We start from the raw sequence: 24,481 nt of genomic DNA, 5'->3' as shown, positions 1-24,481 counted from the left end.
CTCTGCCTGAAGAAATGGAAGATGTCTCAGTTGGTCTCTAGGACAGTCTCTCCCAGCTCTGGTGTGGCATCTCCCTTTCCCTCACTGCACTCAGGCTGTAGAGAGAAGCTACAGACATCCACCTTTCTTTTGAGGGTCTCAGTGATACCTGGGATCAAGGACCTCCTCTCACTGGTTTCCAGCCCTGCTGTCAAAGTTGACCATCACCTGTCCAGCTCCATACACAAAACAACTTTCCAGGCAATGGAGACAGCATGAAGTTGTCACTCTGCTGTGTAGTGCCCTCAGCCTTTCCCTTTCTGAGGCGGAAGGAGACCACTGCTCCTGACAGCAAGACCCTCTCAGTGTGTCAGAGAAACAGATTGAAACAACAGAAAAGCCTGAGGAGATCCCAGCTCTCCAGACAGCACATACATACTCTCTTGTATTCTCTGGTCACTCTTTATTCCTGTATGCTGCATGTTTGTAGTCTAATGCAGGGCTCTGAAACCCAGGGCTGAAGGTCAGACACAGCCTGAAAATTCATATCTCATGGCCTGTAGCCATTCAATTTTTTAGGGCACAACCACTGGCTTGCCCAAAGCCCTGTGCTTCTGCGGTGACCAGCTAGCAATGGTTGAAAAAGCAGCAGGGCCGTTGCAAGAAGGCAGGTCCTGCCCTGGCATTGAGGCTGGAGGAAGGCGCTTGGGAGGTCCAAGCATCCGTCTGCTTATCACAGCACTGTGATTTCATTGCGAGGCCGTGAGCAAGCTTCTTCCAGAGCTCTTGTGTTCTGCAAAATGGGGCTAGAAATAGAAATTTTTCTCATGTGTGAGACTTGCCATCTGTTTGGGAACCTTGCTGGCAGGTTCACCAGCTGAAAGTTAAGTGTTAAATGCTTTGTATGGGACGATGAGAAGGTATAAGTGTGGTGAAGGGGGCGGGGGCAGGTTGGGGTGGTAGCCTTGCAAGGACTCATGCAGCAATCATTCCAGCAGCAGAGGGGACTGGGGGCACAGCCTTGGTTGAGACCACTGTGGGTATTTCCAGCATACTGGGTTGGACACGAGGCTCCATGTTCAGGCCCATAGGCTAAGTGGTAGCTACTTGGTAGCAGGCATCCATTTTCTTGGTCATTTCATTATGGGCATCCAACCTGAACTACTTTAGAGGGGAAAAACTTATTTTCAGAAGGCAGAGGAACATTCTCTGGAAAAACAGCTTTCTTGCAGCATCGCAGTTTGAAATTGCAAAAATCACTAGTCGCTTTTGAAAATCCTGACAGTTTACATTTACAGATCACTATGTATAAAGAACTAAGTTTTATTAACATTTCCAGAAGAAATCAGTGAAGATATTGCAGAGAATTATAATCCCAATAAGGAAACAAGCTGCAGGAGAAGAGGAATGGTTAATAAGCAAGGACCTTTTCCCAGAAAAATACCATTGCCATTATTAGGAAGACATGAGGAAAAGTGATATATATAACTCAGGACATGAGTGAATTATCTGGCTTAAGGGAGAAGGTAAAGAAGAATTGTTTTCTAAAAAGTTATTTTTAAGACGTAAGCAGGGCTTTGAAACACAGGCAAGCATTCTGCATACTACATTCACTTGGACAGGGAATCTAGCAAATGAGCACCAAACCCAAAGGGCCCCATCCCAGATGAAAATTCTCGTGCAAGGGGTATTTAAGTGTACCCCTGGGACTGAATGGAGAGATTGGACAGGGACCTCTGTGACATTTACACTGCAGGGAAAGAAGCAGAATGATCAGCAAATCCTGTGGTATAGACTGGAGTTAACAGACTAAATTTAACCCTGTAGTAAGTGTCCAGACCCTGGTATTGCCTCTATGAACACCTAGCTTGATTATTGCCATGTGTTAAATTAGATTATTTCTTAGCAGTAGCTCTTGAATAACCCTTTACATGTTCATGAAGAGACAAAAAAACCCTGTAAGCTACTTTCTTACCAGCTTGAGACATCCTAAAGGGCCAGGGCTCAATACTGTCTGAGTTGCACCATCTGCTTCAGAGATGCCTAAAGTTGAGCATGCATGTATGTGTGTAATGCATGTGTGTGGAGACTTTGAGGGCATTTTGGTAGACAGTGTCCAAACATTTAACCAGGGCAATGACTCCAAAGACTGCCTAAGATAAAATGAATGCAAAGAAACAGTTTTGGCGATGGACAGACAGCAAGCAAGAAGCACTGACCCTTGGGCTTCTGGTGCTCTTGCCCTCACAGCTCAGTGCCTGATTTCTGAGTTGTCTGGGAACTCAATAATTTACTCAAGGCTACTGAGTCAAACAGAGCCAGGCTCAGAGCTCAAAGGTATTACAAATCTTCCTGTCAAACCTCCAGGGGACCAGGCTAACATTGAAGCTACAGGATATATAATGTACTTTACCACAAAGTTGATTCATTTTCACATCAACAGTCAGTATATGTGTTAATATTTCAAAAATCTGTAGGTCAGTTTAAAGGGAAAACAATTGGTAATGCTTTAGAATCAATATCGGCTGAAGTGACTGACTCAAAGGCAGCAGAAAACCATCAAGGCTGTAGGAATAGAATGAAACAAGCTTTTACAGTGATATAGCTGTGGCTAATTTTGAATGAAAGGCATCAAAACATCACTGGATGTTCTAGGGTGTCAAAAAAGCTGTATCACTGTGTTGCTCCATATTACTCTGGAGCGGCTTTCAGTGTAGTGAGACACTTCAGATGACTTACAAATGCACTGAGACAGGAAAGAGGTGAAGAGTGTTTCCAAGGCTGACACAGCAGTAAAAATTTTGGTCTCTGATGAGAAAAGAAAGCCTGGCTGGAGTATGGAGATGTTGTTTCACTGTGCTTGTCACACAGCAATCTTCAACTGATGTACTGCTTAAGAGAGGTTTCTGAGTCAAAGATGACACAACAATGTTGAGTTCAGTGTTTGCACTACTATAAAATTAAATTTATCAGCGACTGAGGCTACAAGCATCCAACTTGAGCTAATTAAAAGTAGATCTCTGTGTTGCAATCAAACACTACCTCTTAGTCAATAAAGAGCACAAAGCCAAACCAAGACCAGATGTAAGCTAGTTCAACTCTAACACAACAGCTGCTTTTGGTATTACTTTTACCTGTCTTTACAACACAATGAAATGTAGTTAATATTGATTCTTTGAACAGCTTGCACATTATCAATGCTCCTGTATGTGTTCTGGCAAGACACATCTCTTCCTGAGAGGGGCCATGCGCTTTCACTGAAGTCGGTGGGAGCCAAGCATTTTTAATTCAGTAGCTTTAAAAACCTTCCCTGTGCCTCTCTGCAAATCAACCCTCACCAAAAGCAAGCATCTGGGGCATTTGTTGCTGGACATGTTACATATAGGATAACTTTAAGTCCTCTACCTACTTCTACATTATATACAGGATTTATAATAATCTAGTGTAATAATACCACAATTCTAAGACATTTTAAAATCCACAGCCTGTGTAAGTCTTCGGGAAAAATGCCCAACTTTCTGACTATCACACAGGTTTTTTTCATTTGAAGCCAAGTAAGAATTAGCCTGTGATATAAAGTTTGTTTACTCTAATTATTTCTCCCCATTTTTTGTTTCCCAGCAAGTGTGAAGTTTTTGTAAAAAATAAAACAAAACAAAACAAAAAACCACCAGCATTGTTTTTTTGAGGATCACTTTCTGGAGTCCATGGCTCAACATTGCTCCTTGGCTCCAGGCAATGCTTGCAAGTAGTATGACCCCTTCCCAGCTGTAAAACCAGGACACAAAACAGAACTGACTTGCATAAGGATGCACAAAAATCAGCTGCAGAGCTAGTTTATCCTGAATCACCTTCCAGCTCTTTCTGGCTGGCCTCATTGACTCCCTTGGCAAATGACTTAGCAGCAGAAATGTCCCCCTTTCTCTGACTTCAGCGGTGGGTTCAATTGGTTCAGTTCTTTCCTACAGTATAGAGCTATGGTCCCTGTCCAGGTTCTCTGGTTTTATTCTCATTAATCCCCTTGATTTTTCCTGTTAATTTTTGAAAATCCCCTAAAGTCAATACACATGACAACAAGAGAATCAACAGCCAGACTTCTGAAGATTTACCAGCTCTTCTTTGTGTTAGTGTTTATCTTTTCTGGTGTGACTAGGAAAACTAGTGCTGTTCCTGGAGCTGACTTCATTGCTCTATGTCCTTTACCAGGAGCCTGTTAGGGTGGTTTGCAACAGTGAATTGATCTATTGTAACCCAGCCAGACATCAACGATATGCCTCAAAATTCATGAAGCACAAGAAATAGAAAATGAAGAGGAAAAACACCGTTGTCTTTTAATTATTTGGTGTTTTTACATGTTTTTTATTTTATTTTCAAGAGGCAGAGAGGGTAGCACAAAGTCAAATCTTTCTCTGACCTCTGTAATGGGTCTTCATGACCAAGCAAACAGGAGAGGAATGGATTTCTGATCTCTGTTGCTACAGGCACTTGCCAAACTAATCTCAGTTACCTCCCAGCCACTTCAACCTTTAAGTCCAGGTTTCAGCTCTGTCACCTTGGGTTTGTGTTGCATCAAAGCCCCAGGCTGGTAGGCTCAATGTGGGACTGAAGGACTGACAGCTTCTCGACTATGTCACATGTGCTCATCCAGAATGTACAAGTCCAGCAGCCTTGTTGGCAGTGACTTTCCCTAGAGAACTCACCAGGCTGGGATTTGCCCGAAAGCCCTAATCCTACTGGAAGATAAAAGTATTCAACTGTCCAGATACATAACATCAATTAATATAATAAATCATTAAAATTATACGACAACAAAGTCCTTGTAAAGTTAATTATTGCAGTGGCCCACTCTTTCAGCCACTATTGTCCCACCAAAAGCAGCATGGGATACTCCCACTCCCAAGCTGCAGTATGGACAGCCTATCCCAAGCATGTGTTGCCACAGATATTCAGGGCTGAAAGGGGGGATCCTACTACCAGTACAATGTCCACAGATACCCTGCTTCTTGGCCAGGAATTTTGCCTTCTGCCATTCAGCTTTGTCACACCGTCCTTTTATTCTTTGTGGGCACTGCAACATGTCTGAGGTTTCTTTCCTGAATTCAGTAAGGCCAAGGAAACAGAGAGGGAACCTCAGCGAGGACTGGGGAAAGGGGTCAAGGAGCACCACAAGCTCCAGTTTGCCCAGCTTTTCCTCCCCACCAGCTATTCAAGCACTGCTCAGAAAGCAGAGTTATTCTTCCTTCATGGGCTTTCTGTTGTACACCATGACTACATTTTCCTGATAAGCCCCGTAACACACAGAGTGGTGAGCAGCCAAAAGTTACCAGGAAAAAGTGGGATGCTCAATTAACAGCTGATTTTTGAGAGGAGCTAGTCTTCCTGCTGCATTTTATGGATTCAGCATGTGACCCTCGTTAACTTCTCCCACAGCAACGAGTATGCTACCTCTGCACACAGGGGCCCCATGCCTGCAATCAATCATCCAGAGCTGCAAACACCCATCACTCATCCCAGATGGACCCACCAGCCCACCACCAGGGGAGTACAGTGCCAGTGAGGGCATACACAGCCTAAACAACCATGACCCTCATCTTGTTATTCTGTTAATCCCTTCCCTTATTCACTATTTTCTTCTCCCTTACTCCTGCAGGAGATGAGACTAGGATCCAGCAGGCAGGGGCTGCATTCACTTCACAGTCCTCCTTCCTGTTGCACTGCACCATCCATCCTGGCCAAGGGAGGGACTATTCCTGTGGAAAAAAGGTTTGTAATTGGTATATACAATGGTGATGACTGCCCTGCAAAGGGGCTGACTTATCAGTCATGTAATCCTGTTTCTGAACACTTGACTTTGCGACCTGTTAATGTCTTCTACATAGGCCTAGGAAGAGTAGGGTAAGGCAAGTACCTGGGAAGAGCAAATTCCCCAGACTGTCTTACATGCTTAGGTCAGAGCTGCCAACCGGGGCCTGCCAGCACTATTGTTTTTGTCCATGGTTTATCTCTAAGTGTCTTTTTCCTAGGGACAAGTTTTGTGCAAAAGAGACCTGTAGGCTTAAGTTGTAATGGCTGAAAATCTCTTCAAATATCACCCTTTTCAAGGCCTTTCAATTCTGGCACTAAGCTCCTGTGAAGTACCTCTGGGGCAGTGGAGAGGACAGAAGGCTTTTGGGTAATGTGGGAAGGAGAGGGGCCACCTTGTACTGAGTCCTCCCCTGCCATTGCAAGGAGATGCATCACTGTCCTATCTTGGCCACCACAGCCCTATGTTGTTATAAGCGTGTTCAGGGAGAACACTTTTCCCAAGGCTTGCAGTCCAGCTTGGAAAAATACTGTTAACTGTACTTCTGTTGAGTGTTCATAACATCAGGCCCTTTGGGACAGTAGGGGATACACTGATGTGAGCAATGTTGCAGACAGCAGTGCCACCAAAGCAGATAAGTGAAATGTAACACTTTTCCTCCCCACACTCTTTTTTTTCTATGAGGTCTTAGCTCATTCTTTCTTCAAATGCGATTAAATGCTGCTTTTTATAATTGCATAATTGTTCAAAATCTGATCAAGCAGCACCTTATTTGACAAATCAACCCACTGAGTAAATTGCACAGTGGCATCCTGATCGGCAGGTACAAGTTGAGCTCTCATCAGTTTCTTTGACATGGTGGCAAAACCAGATTAGAAGCAGAAAAACCTATAAAAAAACAGAAGCAGAAATTATACAATCTGTTACAGGAGTTCCCAAACACAGACCTGCTTAGAATAATGAAAAGTAGCTAAAGAAAAGCTATGTAAAATTTATTGTTGTCAAGGAAAGGCATTCACATAGACGTAAGAGGAAAAATAAACCCCACTTTCTTTTCAATCCAGGCTGGTCTACTGAGATATAATACTGTATATACTGCTGTGTATGCTTCTCATTAATTGTATAGTGCTGCACTTGCTCTAAAAGCCAGACTGGCCTCTCTTGGCAGTTTTTGCTTAGAGGCTGGGTAATATCCATTCCGTGTTCAATACAGAAGATGTGATAGAACAAATACACACTGCTCTAACACACTAAAGTACTCAAGCTATTGGTCATGGTACCTGGCCAAGATCAGGTACCATTGCAGCTGATCTTGAAAGCAAAGCAAAATTACTCTACTGTGCTATTGTCACTGTTATCACATTGCTTCTGCACAAAGTACAAGAAAGCTGAAATAAAATGAAAAAGAATTTGCCTTAATACAGTTCATCACAAGTCACTTAGAGAAGACTGTTCTTAAAAGATTTGCACTTAATTTAGGATGGCCAGAAGTTGCATCTTCTGAAATGGCTGCAATAGGAATTCTGCTTCTGTCCCAAATATTGCAAGGCAGGCAACTTGTATGCCTGATTTGGGACTTCCCAAAACATAGCTCACTTCTGGTTGCAATGAACCTAAACCAGCCCTTCCCAGGAGAGGAAAATATCTCTGCAGAGGAGTTTGGGCAGCTCCAAATGCTGTAGAGCCATTGAAGCTAATCCCGACACTGACCTCCAGAAATACAAATCCAATAAGTTCCTGATATCAGAGCTTTTGTCCTGGCAGCTGCCCAGTACCTCTCCTTAGAGGGGACCTCCAGCTCTGGCTAAGGAGAAGAATGATAGCGCCAGGGTGGATAACTTCCCAGGCATTTCCGGAAGACTGGAAGGAAAGACAGGGTTTCTCATCATTCCCCGTCCAAATCCATAACTTCATCTGTATAAAGCACTTATTACAGCATTTTGAAGAAAGGATGGACTGAATGGGACAGAGGCAACAGAGATGTCCTTGCTAAACAAGAAGGGGTGAGAGCCATAAAGCTCCTTTCCTGCTCCAGGGAGAGAGGTATTTGGCCACTGTTTGAGCAGTGACATAAAGGAACCAAGATCCACTTGGTGACAGGAATTACAGATGTCAGAAAGAAAACTGCATAACCAGTTTGCCTGATGGCATACCTATGTTGTTCTAGAGACAGCCTCTTCTGCCCCTCTCACTCATTATTGTCCCTAGTTGTTGTATGTGTTCTCTGGCAATCAATGTCTAATACTTAAAAATCACATGCAAGGATTTTCAGCATTGTGCCCTATAGGATGTAACAGCCAAACTGCCAAGTATAAGATACATACATACCAACAACTAGCCTACAACACAAGCTATTTTCTTGAGATTTTAAAATTTGGCTGGTCATGAAGGAATCTGGTTGGGACTATAGGTTAGCATACGGTGACAGTCAGAAACGGATTACTGACAAAAAGGCAGCGAGAAGAATCTCCCGCTATGACGCGTTGAGGTCATGCTTCCCTAAGAATAGCTGTAAAATGTGTGAGGAAGTGTAGGGAGGTGCACTAGCACTCAGGTCACCTCCAACACGCACAGCCCACTGTGCTCCAGGGCAAACACGGCACAGGGTGCGTAATACTGGAGTGGCCTCAGGGCCACACTGAAGAGGAAAACTAGGGATGGAGGGAGCCATGGAAAACATGATGCTGGAGAGAGAAGAAGCTGGTGTCTTCGTCTGCACTAGTAAGGAGTCAAAGTACTGCAAAGATGAATGGAGTGTCTTCACCTCGTCCATTAGTTCAGTTGGTTTTTAGAAGTCCAGCTAACGAAAAGCTGAACAAACTAAATGCTGTTTCCCAGAAAAACTGATGTCTTACAAGAACATCCTGATGTTACACAGCTTCACTAGAAAGACAGCAATAAGACACTTTATCTTTATTCTACTTTCTTATATTCCTGATGCCCTCCACTCCGAAGTCTGCTTTTTTTTTTCCCCCTTTTCCTCAAAATGGTGGTTTTTCCCATTTGCCTAACCTCATACCTTCAGCTGTAACCACAGTTAGATGCAAGTTAATTTGCAGTTTGATGATGACACTTCCCCAGTGCTAAGTGTCTCTGAACACAAAGGCGTTTTTTTGCTTGGGCACCAGTAATGCTGATGAGGCCAACTGAGCTTTGGGAACAGGTTGTATTAGTTAAAAACTCTTCCAGAGCTAGCTGATGGGAGCACAAAGTATTGTTTCATTATGCAAAAAACTGTCACTACCTTACTTAACTGGTTGAAAGGTAGAAAATAATTCGCTAGCATGTTGCAGCGGGGTTTATAATGGCCCTGTGCAAAGTTTATCTTAGTACATGAAAATGTTTTCATATAAACTAAACTGTTTAGGCAGCAGAGGCTTTGGAACATCATCTTTATAACAGTCCCTAAATTAGCTCAAGCTGTTTGCTTTATAAAGGACAACAAACCAAACAATCTTTTAAGCAAACGTCAAGGTAAACTTTTACAGCTGCAAAGGGGATTTGGAGCAAGTGTACATCACTAATGATGTACATAGCATTTGGTTAAAAGGAGACAAGTTCCCAAAACATGCCTCTCAGTACAATCACAAGAACAGGTACAGCTAGATTAGCGTAGATACTTTCAATGATCAACCTGGATCAGAGTGCGCCACTCTGTAAAAGGCACCAGGAATTCCTGCTGATAAGAAGCTGGACCTGTGGGAGACTACAGATTTTTTCTCCTTGAAGTTGGGCTGTTAGGAGTTCATACCATTGTTTCTGAAGGTGTATTTAGACGGCGCCTTCCAGTGTACAGTCTATTTATGCCTCCTACAGGAGTGAGCAGTAGTGGTGTGAGTACTTTTGTACCAGTACACCTTCACGGGGAAATATCAAATGCTTCGATGCTGTCAGATCACACTGCCCAGGCAGATCTTTGCCACACAGCTGTCACACATACTGAACCTTGACCATCCCTAACAACTTCTGACCAGGAAAATGTTTTTGAAACAACTGCTTGCAGTGCTTTGGTTTGCATCAGAGTGGTCTTGGAGCACACCTTTTTTTCAGTTCAATTTTGTCCAAGAGAGGGGATTGAAGAGTGTGCTGAAGGCTCTTTAAGTGCTCATAGCCATTCAGACCAGAGAGTGGCACGTCCAGTAGGAACCTTCCAAAATAGAGTGTAGCTTCTGGGTACTTGACACCAGCCGCTTCACTCTACAGATCTGCTCCTGTTAAACTTATTAATGCAAATACAGCTGAAGAATAATAAAATTGAGTTACAGCTCACTAGATTTACCCCTTACTCCATGAGGTTTTGGCTGTTCCGTTGTCTGAACTTCACAGCAGTATTTTACTATTATTCTGCTGCCTATTTCCAAAGAGAAGAGTTTTGTAATCAGATAAAACAACCTGAACAGCACCACAGAACCACTTGATACCAAAACATATTCACTTTGAAGAAGAGCAGAATGCAGGTAACATTTAAGAACATCTCAGGACCCTATGAATCTGCATAGTGATGAAAAATCAGCTGTTTTTCCGATGTTAATGCCCTACTCATCAGTAAATTGTTGTAGAAAGCTGATTCATGGTCTTTTCAAGGGCAGTGGTGGTTGTCTTGAGACAACGGGTGGTTGCATGAGACAGTGGGGCATTTCATTAAATACTCCATGCAAAAGGATAAAATGTGTTCAGCCTTGACTGTACAGAGACTACAACTAGGGCAGGTTTTGAATCTATTTGTTTCAGCCACAACTGGGTCCAGGTTATACCTAACAAACCTGCATCCCAACAGACCCGCATTATCCCTGCACAGGTAGGCCATTCACTCGTTAGCAGTGTCCTTTCAAAATACAGATGTTTAAAACAGCTGCCTTTTAAAATGGTACTTAAAATGACATAATACTGGCAGAAGTTCAGAGGAGAAAAAGAAGAACGATCACAAATGTGTAACAGTTTCCATGCCAAAAGTGACTCAGGTAGGACTCCTGAGCCTGAAAAAGAAATTATTTGGGGGAAACACAGTACAGAAGTCTATGAAATTATAGACCGCATGTGGGAGAGGGAAGTTTTCTCTGACTTTTCTGGTACCAGAGATATATGGCATCAAAGGAGGTCAGTAAGATAACGAGGTTTAAAGTAAATATGAGGTGCTTCTTCATATCTGTTGGTAGCACACCCAGGAAACTCCTTTCCCAAACATGTGGTAGATGCTACAATCTAACAAAGCTGCAAAAGCTCACAAAAGAAAAAGCCACCAAAGCTACCAAACAGACACCACATTTCATTTATGCCCAGTAAGGAGGTTACTATAGCAGAAGCAAAATACCTGCATCTGCAATGACACTCATTGCTACTACAGTTTTCATTGGACCAAACATTTCCTATTTCTCATGATCAGGGGTGTTATGATCCACTTAGATCACTGAAATTTACAGGACAATATACTCTGTAAGTTAAACTTTATTTTATGAATACACTAGGAAAGAAAACAAACACTTCAAACAAGGGCCAAATCCCCTTTGTACAGACTCGTCTAACATGTGAATTCACTGATTCATAATTTAATTAATGATGTTTCTAACCCAGAAGTTTTCTAATTCATAACTTGCAACTCATGCACCTATGATCAAAATAGTTACCTAGTCTACAGTAAGAGTGCTCGCTCTTCCTCCTCCATCACCTTGTGGGTGTCCCCTGTATCACACCCGGAAGCCTGAAAGCCTCAGCTCTCTGGCTGCTGTTGGATCTGCTTCAAAAGATTTTTGGATAAGCTGATATATCTATACCTTCCAGTCTGGAAGTTTGATCTACACCATTTCCATAAGTTAGTGGATTCTGAAGAACTATCAATATGCAAGGATTATGGCCACAGGAGACAGGAAACTGCTGAATGATCTCTAGCCCTCCCTGTCCATAGTATCCTGCCTGTGTGTTGCTCTCGCTTTGACCTAGTGGCACTGGTCCCAGCATACATCAGACCCTAGCATGAGGTATTAGCCAAAACCTGAGCAGGAGTTGAGTGAGCAGTCAATAGGGGTCCTTTTTATTCCCTGACTAATACTGCGGAGGCCCAATAAACACAACCACATTTGGGCTGGACTGCACGTGACTTAAGGAAAATGCTGAGCCCAGCCTGGATCTCCTCATAGTGCACACACAGCCACGCTGTGTGTTTGCAGGTGCTGACTGCCTCGCAGTGCTCAGGTTTCTATCACCCAGCCCACTTTCTGACTTTCCCTTCTCCATACTTTGCCAGCCTTGCTTGTTTCTGTGCCTAACCGTGACCCTCAGGCTGACCTACTTACAGAGGAGGTGAATCTCTGTACTGCCAGCCCATGTTCAGTTCCACCAATGGCCAGGAGGTCTGCCTTCTGCCACCACTGCCAGTCTTCTGTCAATTCCCTACATTAGGCAATAGAGCCTTGGGGCCTTCCTCTCTTAAAGCTTTCTCTTCCCACCACCTCTCCCCACCAGGAATCTTCCCTTTGCATTATTTTAGCTATATTTTCCCTCTTTAACATGCAGTCCTTTTTTTTTCTTTCTTCAATATTCAACTCAACCTTTTCAACTTTGCCTTTAAGCACTGAGTAAATTGCTCTCACCTGCATGTCAAAACCTCCCAGCTTCTCTCAGGCACTGTTTTCCATTACAGGTGCTACTCCAATATACATTTCTCTAATGTACATATCACACCCCTACTCAGTACCAGGTATCATGCCAGCTCCAATATACAGGACAATCCCTCTCCTTCCACCAACACTCACAGCATACTTCGACTTTCCTCTTTCATAATGGGGCTATTAATTTTGGTTTGAACTTTTCCCACCCCTTCTGACCTGGTCATTTTCCTCTATTGCACCATCACTCAAGTTCAGAAACTAGCACCAGAACTACCACCTCCTCCTCAGGGAAAACAAGGACAAACATGAAAGCAATATACTGAGGAAGGGACAGTATATAAGTCCCCAGCAGGAGAAAAGGGCAGGGGGCCAGGGGTGTCACACATTTGGCAGAGCATTTATTGATTAGTTTCAGTTCAAACCAATTATCACTGGTAGTACCAGTCACTAGAAAAGCCAATGCTCAGTCACATTCTCTGATTTTGTTCTACAAATAGGATGCTATTATTGCTTGTGAAAGGTCACAGCTTGGTGATAAGCTAACAGCACAGGCATCAGGACTTGTCAAGCTTTTTCTATTCTTTGTTTAGGTGTAAGAGCAATTATCTAATGATCTGATGCCTACTACTGACTTTGTTTTAGCTTTTGCTTTGCTTTATCCAACTGCATGGTGAAATGTTTGTTGTTATATGTATTTTTTGTAACTAATAGACAGTAATAGCAGGTAGTTATTTTGTGTAGAATGAACTATTTATGACACCAAAATAAAATGCAACATAAAGTTCACTAGTATGGGATGACAACAGGGGCCCTGGCAGTACAGGTGTAGGATGATGTTGAAGGCGTGATGCTACAAATAGCTCACTAGTGGTTAATTATTGGTCATCAAAGGGTGCAACATTAACAGGCAAGTAAGACAAATTTTAAATGTAACAAAGGAGAACAAACAATGAGTACCCAACACAGGTTATAATGCATCACATATAGCAAATTTGGATCTACTGTGGAGTTGTGAACCAACAAAGACATTTCAAACAAGATGTGGAGTGTATTAGTAAGCATGTAAAAATGACCTCTGGTGGATCATAGGGTGAGAAGGAAGAAATCTTTGGTTGTGCTTATCCCAGCAAAGAGCAAGAAGAAACTCTCCCCACTAATGCCAGACTCTGCTTAGTGGAGGACCAGGGACACTGATGACTTGCTGTTACACATGTCCCTACCCCCTACTGAAGGCATCCGAGGGGCAGTGTAGTGGTGCATATAAAAGCAGAGAAAGCGGAGTATGCTAGAAAGTTCATGTGCATCAGTTTTACCTGACATTAGTATCATTGTAATAAAAATACAAGAATATAATTCCATCCTAATTATCTCAGCTAATAATAATTCTTTGATTAGACTATTTTTAATAACACTAACAATGTATTCTTCCCACGTCTGCCTGTAAAGTGTGTTTCCTTTTGATCACAACAAGATTTTGAAGGTGACAAATTGATTGGAATTGAAGCAACCTGCTCTGTAGCTTGGATGTAACAAATGAGGTGTGCTTTCAGGAGTGCACGGACTTCTGTTTGTACTTGGCTTCTCTGAGCTGCTGGAGTGTGGGATCTGTGGAGGCAGGGGTTTGGTTTTGGACTTTTTCCTCCCCAGTCCATCTCTGAGATGTGATGGTTGGGTTGAGGACACAAGTTCATCTCACTTAAAAGAGACCTTCGACTGAAGAGTTTGAATTCCAACTCTTTTTCAGGTTCAAAGATCTTCTAGATCTGGGGTTGCCAATCTGACCTAGTTATTGATTGATTATTTACTATGTGTTCATATAGTTCTGCCACGGCACTCACTGCTTCTTCAGTCAGATTTTGCCCATGATTCATGTGACAGCTCATCCACAGGGGGATGAGTGGCTGAAATCCTAGAGGCCATCCTTGTTTTGTCCTTAGGTTTTTGGGAGCAACTCCATAGAGTGAGTGGGCTGGTGATGCCAAGGGCTGTTGACATCCCTGGCCTCTCTCTATTCCCAGTCATCACCTCTCTTTGCTTCAATATACCCCTCTATAAACTATCAGTAAAAATACTTCCTGTCTCTTGGTGAACATCATTCAGCTTAATGACTGTTAGTAAAATGCCTTGAAATATTTAGCTGAGAGAAGCACACTTTAGAAGTGGGATGTAGGTATGGTTTCGTTAGGGGCATACTGGCCACTTAATGGGCTCTGACATGTTAAAGCAATTTCCAGGGGAATCTGGTGATTCTCTTTGCTGGCACTGTGATGTGCTCTGGGAATTGTCACCTTCTCCAATGCATTAGGTAGTCAGTTGTTAAAACAGAAGGAAAACCAAAGACAAATAGTTAAACTGAGCCTGTAATTTTTTTTGTTCATTTAAATAAACATAGGGCTTTCTCCTTAGCACCAAAAACCGAAAAAAGACACTTGATAGCATGGCTCAGAAGTGAATTTTTTAACTTTTACAATTAAGATTCAGCAAGTGGTGTCTATAGTGTTACTATGTAGAAATGTTTGATCAAAATACAGAACACAAGACACAAGTGGAATCACACATGCTTTATTTTAAATTCTTATTACACTGTAGTTATAAAAAGTCTGGAATCTAAAGCAGGTTTATATGCAAGAGCAAAAATGGATAATTTTATTAGAAGCTGTAGACTCTTGTATGACTGCTTAATTACTTAACAGGGGTTGTCACCTTGCATTTACAACACACTGTTCAGTCCCTTGTACCCCAGAGTACTTATATAGAAGACTTTGACATTGCAGAGTTTCTAATGTGGTCCCATAAGCTGTACAAAACAAGGGTGTGCCCATGCCTGAAGTGAAAGCCCCCCAAAGTCTGGTGTTCCTCGATCCAGGGGTAATCGTTGAGCATATGAGGTTGTATGAACCTTTGCCTTGTTCCACATCCTTTAACAAAAGAACAGCCTGCATTTCACCCCTCACAGGACTTGCTTATTTTTAACAGCTGGTCACAGGTTTTGCAAGAGGCTGTGTGTAGCAAGAAGAGGAGCAGAGGGCAAGTCATCTCCCTTGCTTTCTCACTAATGAGACCACAAAATGGCATGGCCATACACAGTACAGTAAAGCCCCAGTGTTTAATGAGCATGAGGGTCCTCTTAATTTCTTTGGAAGGTCAGGCAACTCACCTGTGCTGTTAGTACAGGACATGCTCTTACACACTGTGGCCAGTGGAGAGGAGTTGCTGCAGCTTGTGGCACATGCTTCTTTGCCTCATGGAATAAGATCCTGAGAAGGATTTCAGGGGAGATGAAAAATGCACACACACAACCCCTCACCCCTGCTGCCCTAGAACAATGGGGTACATGGCTTAGGATGAAGCACTACCCTGCATGGAAGACTAATGGAAACCACAGATTCAGAGCCACTTCTGGGCCAGAAGGTCCTCAGGGGATGAGTGATGCCTTGGAAGGCCCTGCTTCAGAGGAAAATGCTGTGAGGAAGGCAGGAAACAGATCCAGCTTGTGGAGTTTCTGACTCTCAGGATACATCTTTACTCCTTTTCCAGCTGAGCTTCTGTCTCTGTATAGTCCTGAGGTTGCTCATGTAACAGGACTTCATCCTGCAGTAGCCATGATTCCCACAAAGTTTTGGGCATGGTTTAATCTAAACTCATCCTCAGGTGTTTAACCTAAACTCACCCCTAGCCCCAGCGCAGGGTATTTGCTAGGCTTGTGGGGCTGGCAGGAGAAGACCCTTAGGCTGTCCCCTCCACTCGTCTCTCCTTCACCCCATCTACCAGCTGGCAGAACCTGAACTGCTCTGGGGCAGTGAAACCTTCCAACACACACACATGTAGGAAATGGGGCTACAAGGTGGCTTAAGGAAAGAAGAAAAGGCAGAAAAGAATGAAGAGAGAACACATCATACACAAGAGATGTGACCAGCAAATGAAAGTTTGGTGTGATGAACTTTGAGCAGGAGAATGAAAAACTCTGTATTTTCATCAAGCAAAGGAGAGGAACAGCACATCAACAGCATATGGGGTGGGATGAGGGCATGAAATACAAGATTGAGTATGTGTGGGTGCCTGCACACATGAAAAAGTAGGAGCAAAACCAAAGGGAAGCAACAAGAGGAAACAAGAAGCTGGGAATATTCTGGAGATAACACATCCTAAGAGATGCTTCCAGCAAAGCGAGCTCTCCATGAACTGGGAAATTATAACACTGGAAGATAAAGCAGTCCCTTTAGCTAGAAATACCTGTTTTTATTGCAGAGTGAATGATTTACCATAAGGTTGTGTAATTCAGTCTAAGAATTTATAACACTGGGTTCTTATTTTTTTTTTTCCTTTTCAGTGAAATATCAGGCCTTAATTAAAACTAAAGTTCAGACTACTCTGGTGAACACAGCTTTTCAGATTTCCTTGCAGCACTAATGCAAAAGAACATAAATACAAGCAAACCATAGGAATAACATGGCCTAGAATTGCCTTTAATGCTATATATCTAGTTTTAAATCATTCACTGTCCAAGGGATTTTTCATGCTATCCCGTCTTACCAATTAGTTTTCTATATCAAATTTTGTTGAGCACAAGGATGACCAAATTAACAACAATATGCAGACTTCTATTTCTTCCCTCCCACCCCTGCAACATGATATTTTGAAATATAGCTAAATGAGAGATGAAGGCAGCACCTTGGTTCATGGTTTCTGAATCTGGACATTCAGCTCACCATACACATGCCTCAAAGCATCACAGTTCAGGCTTGCAATCAGCTTTCGTAACCCTGGTCGTTTTGGGATGCATTTTACTTCCCAGATCAAGGTAGAGTTCGCTGGGATTTGCCTGTAGGGAAAAATGAAAGTAACAATACTGTGATCAGTCAGCCAGTGCTCTCAACATGACCCACAACTGGAGAAACTAAAGGTGGACAGTATAACACACCTCAAAATTTTATATTTCACTCATTCTCATGTGTCCGATAAATTATTCCTTCCATCCTCTATTCCTCTCAGAACTGCCCGTCAAAGCCTTTTCTAGCCTTTCCTCCAGGCTAATTTTAAATTTCCAAAATGAATCCATTTTCTTCTGTCTCCTGTCACCTCCTTTCACAATCACTTTCAGGATGACCTTCTTTATAGCTAACATATATTTTTTCTACTTTATAATTCTATTTTACCCGTTTATTATAGCCTGTAGCCTGTTGGTGATTCCTTAAATGGTTAAATAAGTCCTTGTTAGAGGTGTCCAGGGCATTCTCATGCAAACCAGATGCAGTGCTGATGAGATGCTGAGCCCCTTGCCAGCCCTGTACCACCCTGCCATGGTTGAAACATCAGCAGATCTCCTCACTGACCACTTCAGATGACTTCCTCATGTCCATACAAATAAGTCAAAGTGTTCTTGGGAGTCCAGCTGTTAGCAGTTACTCTTTTACAGTATGTATGACTGGATAACTCATACTATAAAGCAACTGTATTCTGCACTGCCCTTGATTTTCAATTTTTGCTATAATTAAGGTGCACAGAGAGCCTCGAGTATTGGGTTTCTGTGTTTTCTCAGTGCTTTCATTATATTTTGTGTGCAGATTTTGAAGGCTGATATTGATTAATTGATTGATTGATTATATTTGGGGGATGTCAGGATACAGCTGCTCCAAAAGAACCAATGGAGTAGGTAGCATAGTGGGGAGCTATTTATAAAAATGAATATTCTTCTCCTCAGCATTCAGTAAGAGGATTATGAATTTAGCCAGTGTTCTCATCTCACATGGCTGTGAGATAACTGAATAAAGTAAAATAAGCCTAAACTTTAGTCACCGTTTCAAATTCTCAGCTGGTAGAATTTGGCTCTCAGATGCTATATCCTATGTCAGAGTCAGGACAGAAATGACTGCCCAGGCTTAGCACAAGTTGCCACAAGACAAGAGACCTTAATTAACTCTAAATGAGGTAGCCTGAGAGCCTCCCACCAGAATATTTGTTTCAGTGAAAGTCTGCCCCTGCTAAAATGGGAGGTATTGTAGCTCCTTAGAGGTTAGCTTAGGTGTCTCTACATGGCACTGCCTTGCATTTTGCATGTACAGTCATAGGTACTCTGGGGCACGTACCCAGTTTTAGAAAAGAAAAAAGCAGAGGAAGATCATATTTTGACGTGAGCATGAAAGATCGCTTCCAGCAAGTGTTTTCCCTCTTTTTATCTTTGTTCTTAATAAGAGATATTCTGTACACTCAGCTGGCCTGCCTGCTCCACAAAATGCCCGCTAAAATGGTAGCATGATAAAGTAATGACTTCAATTGCTGCACAAGGTTAAATACATTTTTGAATTTAGAGTCTACGGGAATTATCTGCAAGGGATTATCTATATGGAAAGTGAAGAAGATATTATACAAGTCTGTTGTGCAGCAAGGTTCAGTCTACTTTCTTGAGCACTTGGGGGCCAAATACTCTAAGAATTAAGGTTTCCAGACCACATCTTCACAGTGCCCCAGTGAGAGAGGGTAGCACTACCATTGCTGGTTTAAAGTGCTATAATCTCTGCATATGTCTTTATATTTTTATGTAGGGATATATATATACACACATGCACATATGCATGCAGGAAGACAACAGCTGTGCTGGAAAACCAAACCCACCTTTTCCTGTTTGTCTACTGTCCTACTTCTAAAACAACTTGCTTGTCTCTACAAATGCTAATGTTATCTGAGCTTTGACATGTAGAAACACCCAAAGTGACTTACCTGCTAGTGTGAATGCATGCTTGGCTAAAATCCTTTTAACACTATCCATCAGTGCCTGGTTAATTCTCATTTGTCATACAAAGACTATGTCCCAAGTAGGAACTGCTGGTGCCAAAGGCTTTTCCATAAGTCATGCTCCTCATCTGTCTGAGGCTAATAGCTAAATATCACTATATATATATAAATATATAAAATCTTTATGAATAGTCAAGACTGAAGCCCCCAAGCCACTTTATTCTCAGAATAATGTTGTATCAGCTGGATCACACATACCTGTTTTGTGGAGTCACCCAAGTGATACAGAAAGGCTACTTTAAAAATACAAAGAGGTCAAAAGTCTCATCCCCACAAAGAACTGCAAAAGCCACATCCCACATGTGACAGTCCCTGATGGACAGGAAAGCAGTGGAAGGGTGGAGAAAGCCTAGAATAGGTTTAATTCCCTTTGCAAATGGAGTAAAGCCGCCCTAATCTGATTTTCCTGGGAGAGAATTCAGTGATGAATGGTTCTGTGTAATATGCTGAGCCATCACCACACCAGAGCCATTTATCACTGTGAATGCATGGAGGCAGATGTGATTATTATTTAAATAAACTACAGCTGCCCCCTGCTCTGTCCTCTGTGTGTATAACCTGCAGCCTTAATTCATCTCAGAGAAGTTAAATCTTAAAATGACTAAGCTGATCCATTTCCATTTTAAATGATACCAAGGGCACTACTCAACAGGGGAAAACACGGTGACTTGAAGGAAAATGACGTCCGCTCTGTGAGTCATTTTTCTCCTTAACTCCTGTGCCTTTGATGCACCTTATAACTTCTGCACCCTTGAAGGTGAGACCAGCCCACAATAGCTTTTGGGTTGGGAAGGATGCAGAACAACAGGGAGCCTGGCACGGCCGGGCAGCAATGAGGGCTATTGCTGCAACTTGTGTAACTCATGTGGAACATCCTGAGTCATGTTCAGCAGTGTCTGTGACATACCATATGCACAAAGCAAGCACAGTGTGATGCCCTTTCACAGTCATTTTTCTATCCAGCTCCACTCTGGAATCTGGTTTTGATCTTTTTATCCCTGGCCCAGGTGCAATCAGGCTCAGACCTCCCCTACTGGCTACAGATAATGCTGACAATTTATGCAGCTGCTGAAGCACAGGCAATTTTTCAAACTCCTTTTGCACAACCTGGGAACCATCAGCTCAGGTAATGATAGATAACATCGCTTTGGCTGCCCAAGACTAAGCAATGGCTGCAAAATTTTCCAAGGATCCCAGTTATATATCCTAGAAGTGGCTGAAGCTGAGCTTATAATACTAAACTCAAATGAAAAGAGTGATAGGAAAAAACTTGCTTAGTGTATGTGTATCACTGTCAGCATGAGATGCAGCTCTGAGTATAACAATGGTGACTGAGGAGTTTCCTTTTCCTCAGACTTGGGAGCACTCTGCTCCCTACGTGCCTCTGTGCCAGGGCAGCCCTGGGCAGTGGTGCTACTGGGGGAGCTGTGTGCTCGTATACTGGCTGCAGCCATCCTGGCAGGCTCTACTGCATGCAACACGCATTTCACGTCTGACATAAGCTTGCAAAGTTCATCTGAGGTACCTGAACATCTTGTATGATCATGATTAACATGAGTGGAGAAAAGCCCTATTTTAAGGGACATCATTTGCACATAAGGAGCAAGTGGCAGTAAACACTTCATGTGTAGGATAAACCTGTCTTTCTTCCTGTGATAGCAGCTTGTAGGAGCTATTGTCAAGCACTAAAAGTAATGTAATATAATGAAAAAGTAAACTTAGGCTGCATTAGCAACTACCCACAACCACTACCCCTTCCTCCAACACTGGTACCGAACAGACGAAATGCTTGCACAGCCTCTCTGGACAGCCTGACTTCTTCTGACTATTGAGACCTATAGCTCCCTTGTGTATTGAATTTTGAAGTAAGGAAATAGTGTCTGAATTGAACTATTTGGTGCCACATTAGTTAAGTGTCTCTGATGAGCTTCTTCCTGTGAGCAAGCAGATGAACTCCCAGCTAGTCATGCTTTCTTCCCTACCTGAACTCTTTTTTCATCGTTCTCAGCACACCAGGTCCCTCAAGGCGGAGCGTGACATTCTCCAGGGTTTGCTTCAGAGGATTGGTGAATTCCACAGTCACAGACATTTCTTTATCAGCTACTATCTCACCTTGGGTCTGCAAGAAAAGGAAAGTACAATGCTCCACTAGCCTATAATAATAAAATGCCCTACAGTGAAATCCGTAGGGTTAAATACAGAGTATTTGGAAGGAAGGAGAGAAGGGGGAGTGGAGCACACAGCAAAACAACATGAGGCAGAGAAAGCCTAGTCAGAAGAAAATTGTTGGATGGGCCAACAGGTACCACTGCAGATTTTTCTACTCATTGCCATTTCTTCTGAAGTCACATGGTAAGTCAAGAGGCAGGCCCTCATTTCCATAGAAAAACCAGAAATTTGCATGCACAGGCCTGGAGCTGAGTATCCAGCTGAGGGCAAGTCCTGCCTCTCTCCCAGATTCTCCCCCCCTTCGTTCATGGCCTGCTCAGGACGTAGGCAGGTCTTATTACCTTAAAATAGAAACACCAGGTCACGTTGCCTGCATCCCCCAAAAGCGTTATGCCCATCTTCCCCCTACCTTGCAACCACCTTTCGTGCTTTGAAGAGTTTCTAACCCTGCACATGCAGTGTCTGTAGACCTGAGAGCCAGTTGTCCTCCAAACCCTTTATATAGCAAAAAAGCAATACATTTTGCACTGGAAAATATTAAACTGCAAGACTAATGAACAGTGATCTCATTGACTTCCACATGTATTACAGTACACAACTGAAGAGATCTGTCTGTCCCTTCAGATCCATGCTGGTAGTAAGCTGCCTGGAAAACACCTCCAAATGAACGTGTTTTTAAACAAAGACTACCTGCATGGGGATTATGGTTTGGTTTTCCTTTTTTTCCCTAGAAACGCATAGTTTCTCACAGAATATAAGAGGCTCAGGCAAGGGCTTTCAACTTATGGCTCGCAGATCGTAGCTGGTCCTCGGACTACTTTAAAGGGTCTTGAGAAAGGTAGCAAAACAAGCACCTTGTTAGTAAATTTAAAGTGCTACACTGGGGTCTGCAGCCCTACTGCAAATTTTTAAAGAGTATGACAGCTGCAGAAAGCTGGAATGACTCTGGACTAAGGGATCATTCTGCATCAAATATCAATATATTGACCAGAGTAAGAATAAGATGCTCACAGCTAAGCTCTCAACAGCATTTGGCCACCCGACTTTGCAAAAAGACATCAGTGGCATTTTCAGAAGTCCTAGCCCAATTAGAGGACTTATGTCCTCCTTATTTTGATTGCCCATTTAAGATCACTGTTACATGAAATCGTCCTGAACTCTCACACATGCAACTGAAACCATGATCTGTATTTGCCAAGCTTATTTTTGTAACCTGGTCTCAAGCTAAATTAGAATAAGGCGCAATTTCCTGCATTGTTAACTCTGAAAGTCTCCTTAGACCAACAGAAAAAGATCAAAAGTATATCTGAAGGCATGAGGGGAAATATATTTTTTCCTTCTTCTCCCTTATTCTCACATTAAGAACTCCGGTCTGTCAGTCAAACTCAATGAAGAAATCTGACAAGAATTCTAGGGAGATAAGCTTCTTCAGATTTCTTAAAAAAACAATAAAGCAAAGTTTCCTATATAAGTACATAGGTATATACCCACATGCACACACACACACTCTCTCTTAAATAAAGTCCAGCTATTAAAATGTCAGCTTATTTTTATACATCACAAAGAAGCAGAGAAGAGACAAACTCAGTTTTATGAGAAGACATGGTTATTGGACAACAACCTATCTCATATACTAAACATCTTTTCTTCATAACACTAGGGAGTATAAACTATTTTGAAGCTGAAATCTGGGATCCTGTGTAAGATGTTCTGTTTAAGTATTGAATTGAAAGAACTGTCTACTTTCAAAATTTGGTTACTGAAGACAGGTATTTGAAGTAGATTTTTATCTGTCTTGTTACCTCCTCTCCAGAATGCTCAGTAAATCAAAAAACTTTTATTTGAAAACACCAATCATCTGATCAGATCAGTGACATTTCTGCAGACCACAAAATATTTTGCAAACTTCACTGTAGTTTTGAACTACAATTTTAAAAAGCTTTTTCTGCAGAAAGGCTACTGTTTCAGATTACTACATATATTATTATAGGGAAACATGAATATTGGTTCAAATAAATATACAAGGGGGAAAAGGTCTATAAACTTAGATTTCTTTCAAGGTCCTGAATTTTAGGGAGCTGCATTCATGTTTATGTAAAGCTTCCTGAACAGGTGTTCTGATTTTTTTTTAGTATTAGGAAAAAAGTAGATCCAAATGACACCATTCAGAGCAGATGAAGGCTCAACGCTTTTGAAAATGAGGCAATTTATTTGGATGCCCAGTTATGAGTTGAGCATGCTAAATTTCAGCCCTGCCTTTGCCATACAACATAGGGTCCTTGTCCTGTCACAGACATTACACTTCTAGATTTTCAAAGGTACCATGCTATCATCTGCAGAAATGCTTGAACTTCCAGGGAAATCCACCAACAGTACATTCACAGAATGGCAGGCAAAGCACTGAGATCCTGAAAGCATCGTCCCAAACGGATGCTGCCTGTCCAAATTTGGAGGAACTTTTGATACCACCTGCAGGAGCTTTCCAAGCAAAATCATCTCAACAGCAGTGTCCTTAATTCTTCAGCAAGAGGCCCCTGTGCTGTGATGTTTTAAATACAACAGACTTCTGAAGTAGTTAAAAACTTGAATGACTTGAGTGAGCAACCTCTCTTACCCTTTGAGTTCCTCCAGCTTCCTCAAATCTTTTCCCCTCCTTCCTCCACTGAGATCACTTTAGCTTTCTACTACCAGTGATGCTGTCATTTTGGCTTGAGACATAAAGACATGAGTCTTTAATGTAGGGATACTCAGAACAATATATAACATACCTATATACCCTTGTACACTCCAGCCAGCTGCTGCTCTATAAGGTCCACGTTAGACTGAAGGTCTAATGTGCACACACATAACACATACACGGCCCCCATCCCAGAAGTCAACGTGACAGCCTTTTAGAGAATAGCCCACGCGCATCATGGTGATCACTCCCCTCCACCCCAGCCCTGAGCTACCTTGATCCTCAGGGTGGGAATTTCCAGGACTGTTGCCTTCTGCATGGCCAGAATCTTCCCTGTTTCATCAATCCGTGCCGTTACGAAGAAATGAAAGGAGGCTTGGTCCAGCAGGTCACTCAGGTACTCGCTTGATTTGATCACAACATCAAAATTTCTGGCTGAGGGGAGAAACAGGAAAG

At 42.4% G+C, this 24,481-nt stretch overlaps 1 protein-coding gene across 1 annotated transcript in view; it reads right to left on the bottom strand.

The window, feature by feature from the left end:
* Positions 1-14,935: 14,935 nt before the first annotated feature.
* The window catches only part of F13A1 (coagulation factor XIII A chain), a 59,618-nt gene continuing 50,072 nt past the window's right edge, over positions 14,936-24,481 (bottom strand). Inside the window, exons 13-15 of the mRNA XM_075084100.1 lie at positions 24,300-24,460; positions 21,162-21,298; positions 14,936-17,209 (exon numbers count right to left, since the gene is read on the bottom strand). Coding sequence (XP_074940201.1) covers positions 17,065-17,209; positions 21,162-21,298; positions 24,300-24,460 — 443 coding nt within the window. The 3' untranslated portion in view covers positions 14,936-17,064. The remainder of the gene's footprint in view (positions 17,210-21,161; positions 21,299-24,299; positions 24,461-24,481) is intronic.

Source organism: Phalacrocorax aristotelis, chromosome 2 (genome assembly GCF_949628215.1).
Source record: "Phalacrocorax aristotelis chromosome 2, bGulAri2.1, whole genome shotgun sequence".
In the NCBI taxonomy this organism is placed as follows: Eukaryota; Metazoa; Chordata; class Aves; order Suliformes; family Phalacrocoracidae; genus Phalacrocorax; species Phalacrocorax aristotelis.
Note: the sequence above shows the minus strand (reverse complement) of the source record. Positions and strands in the feature narration are given on the sequence as shown.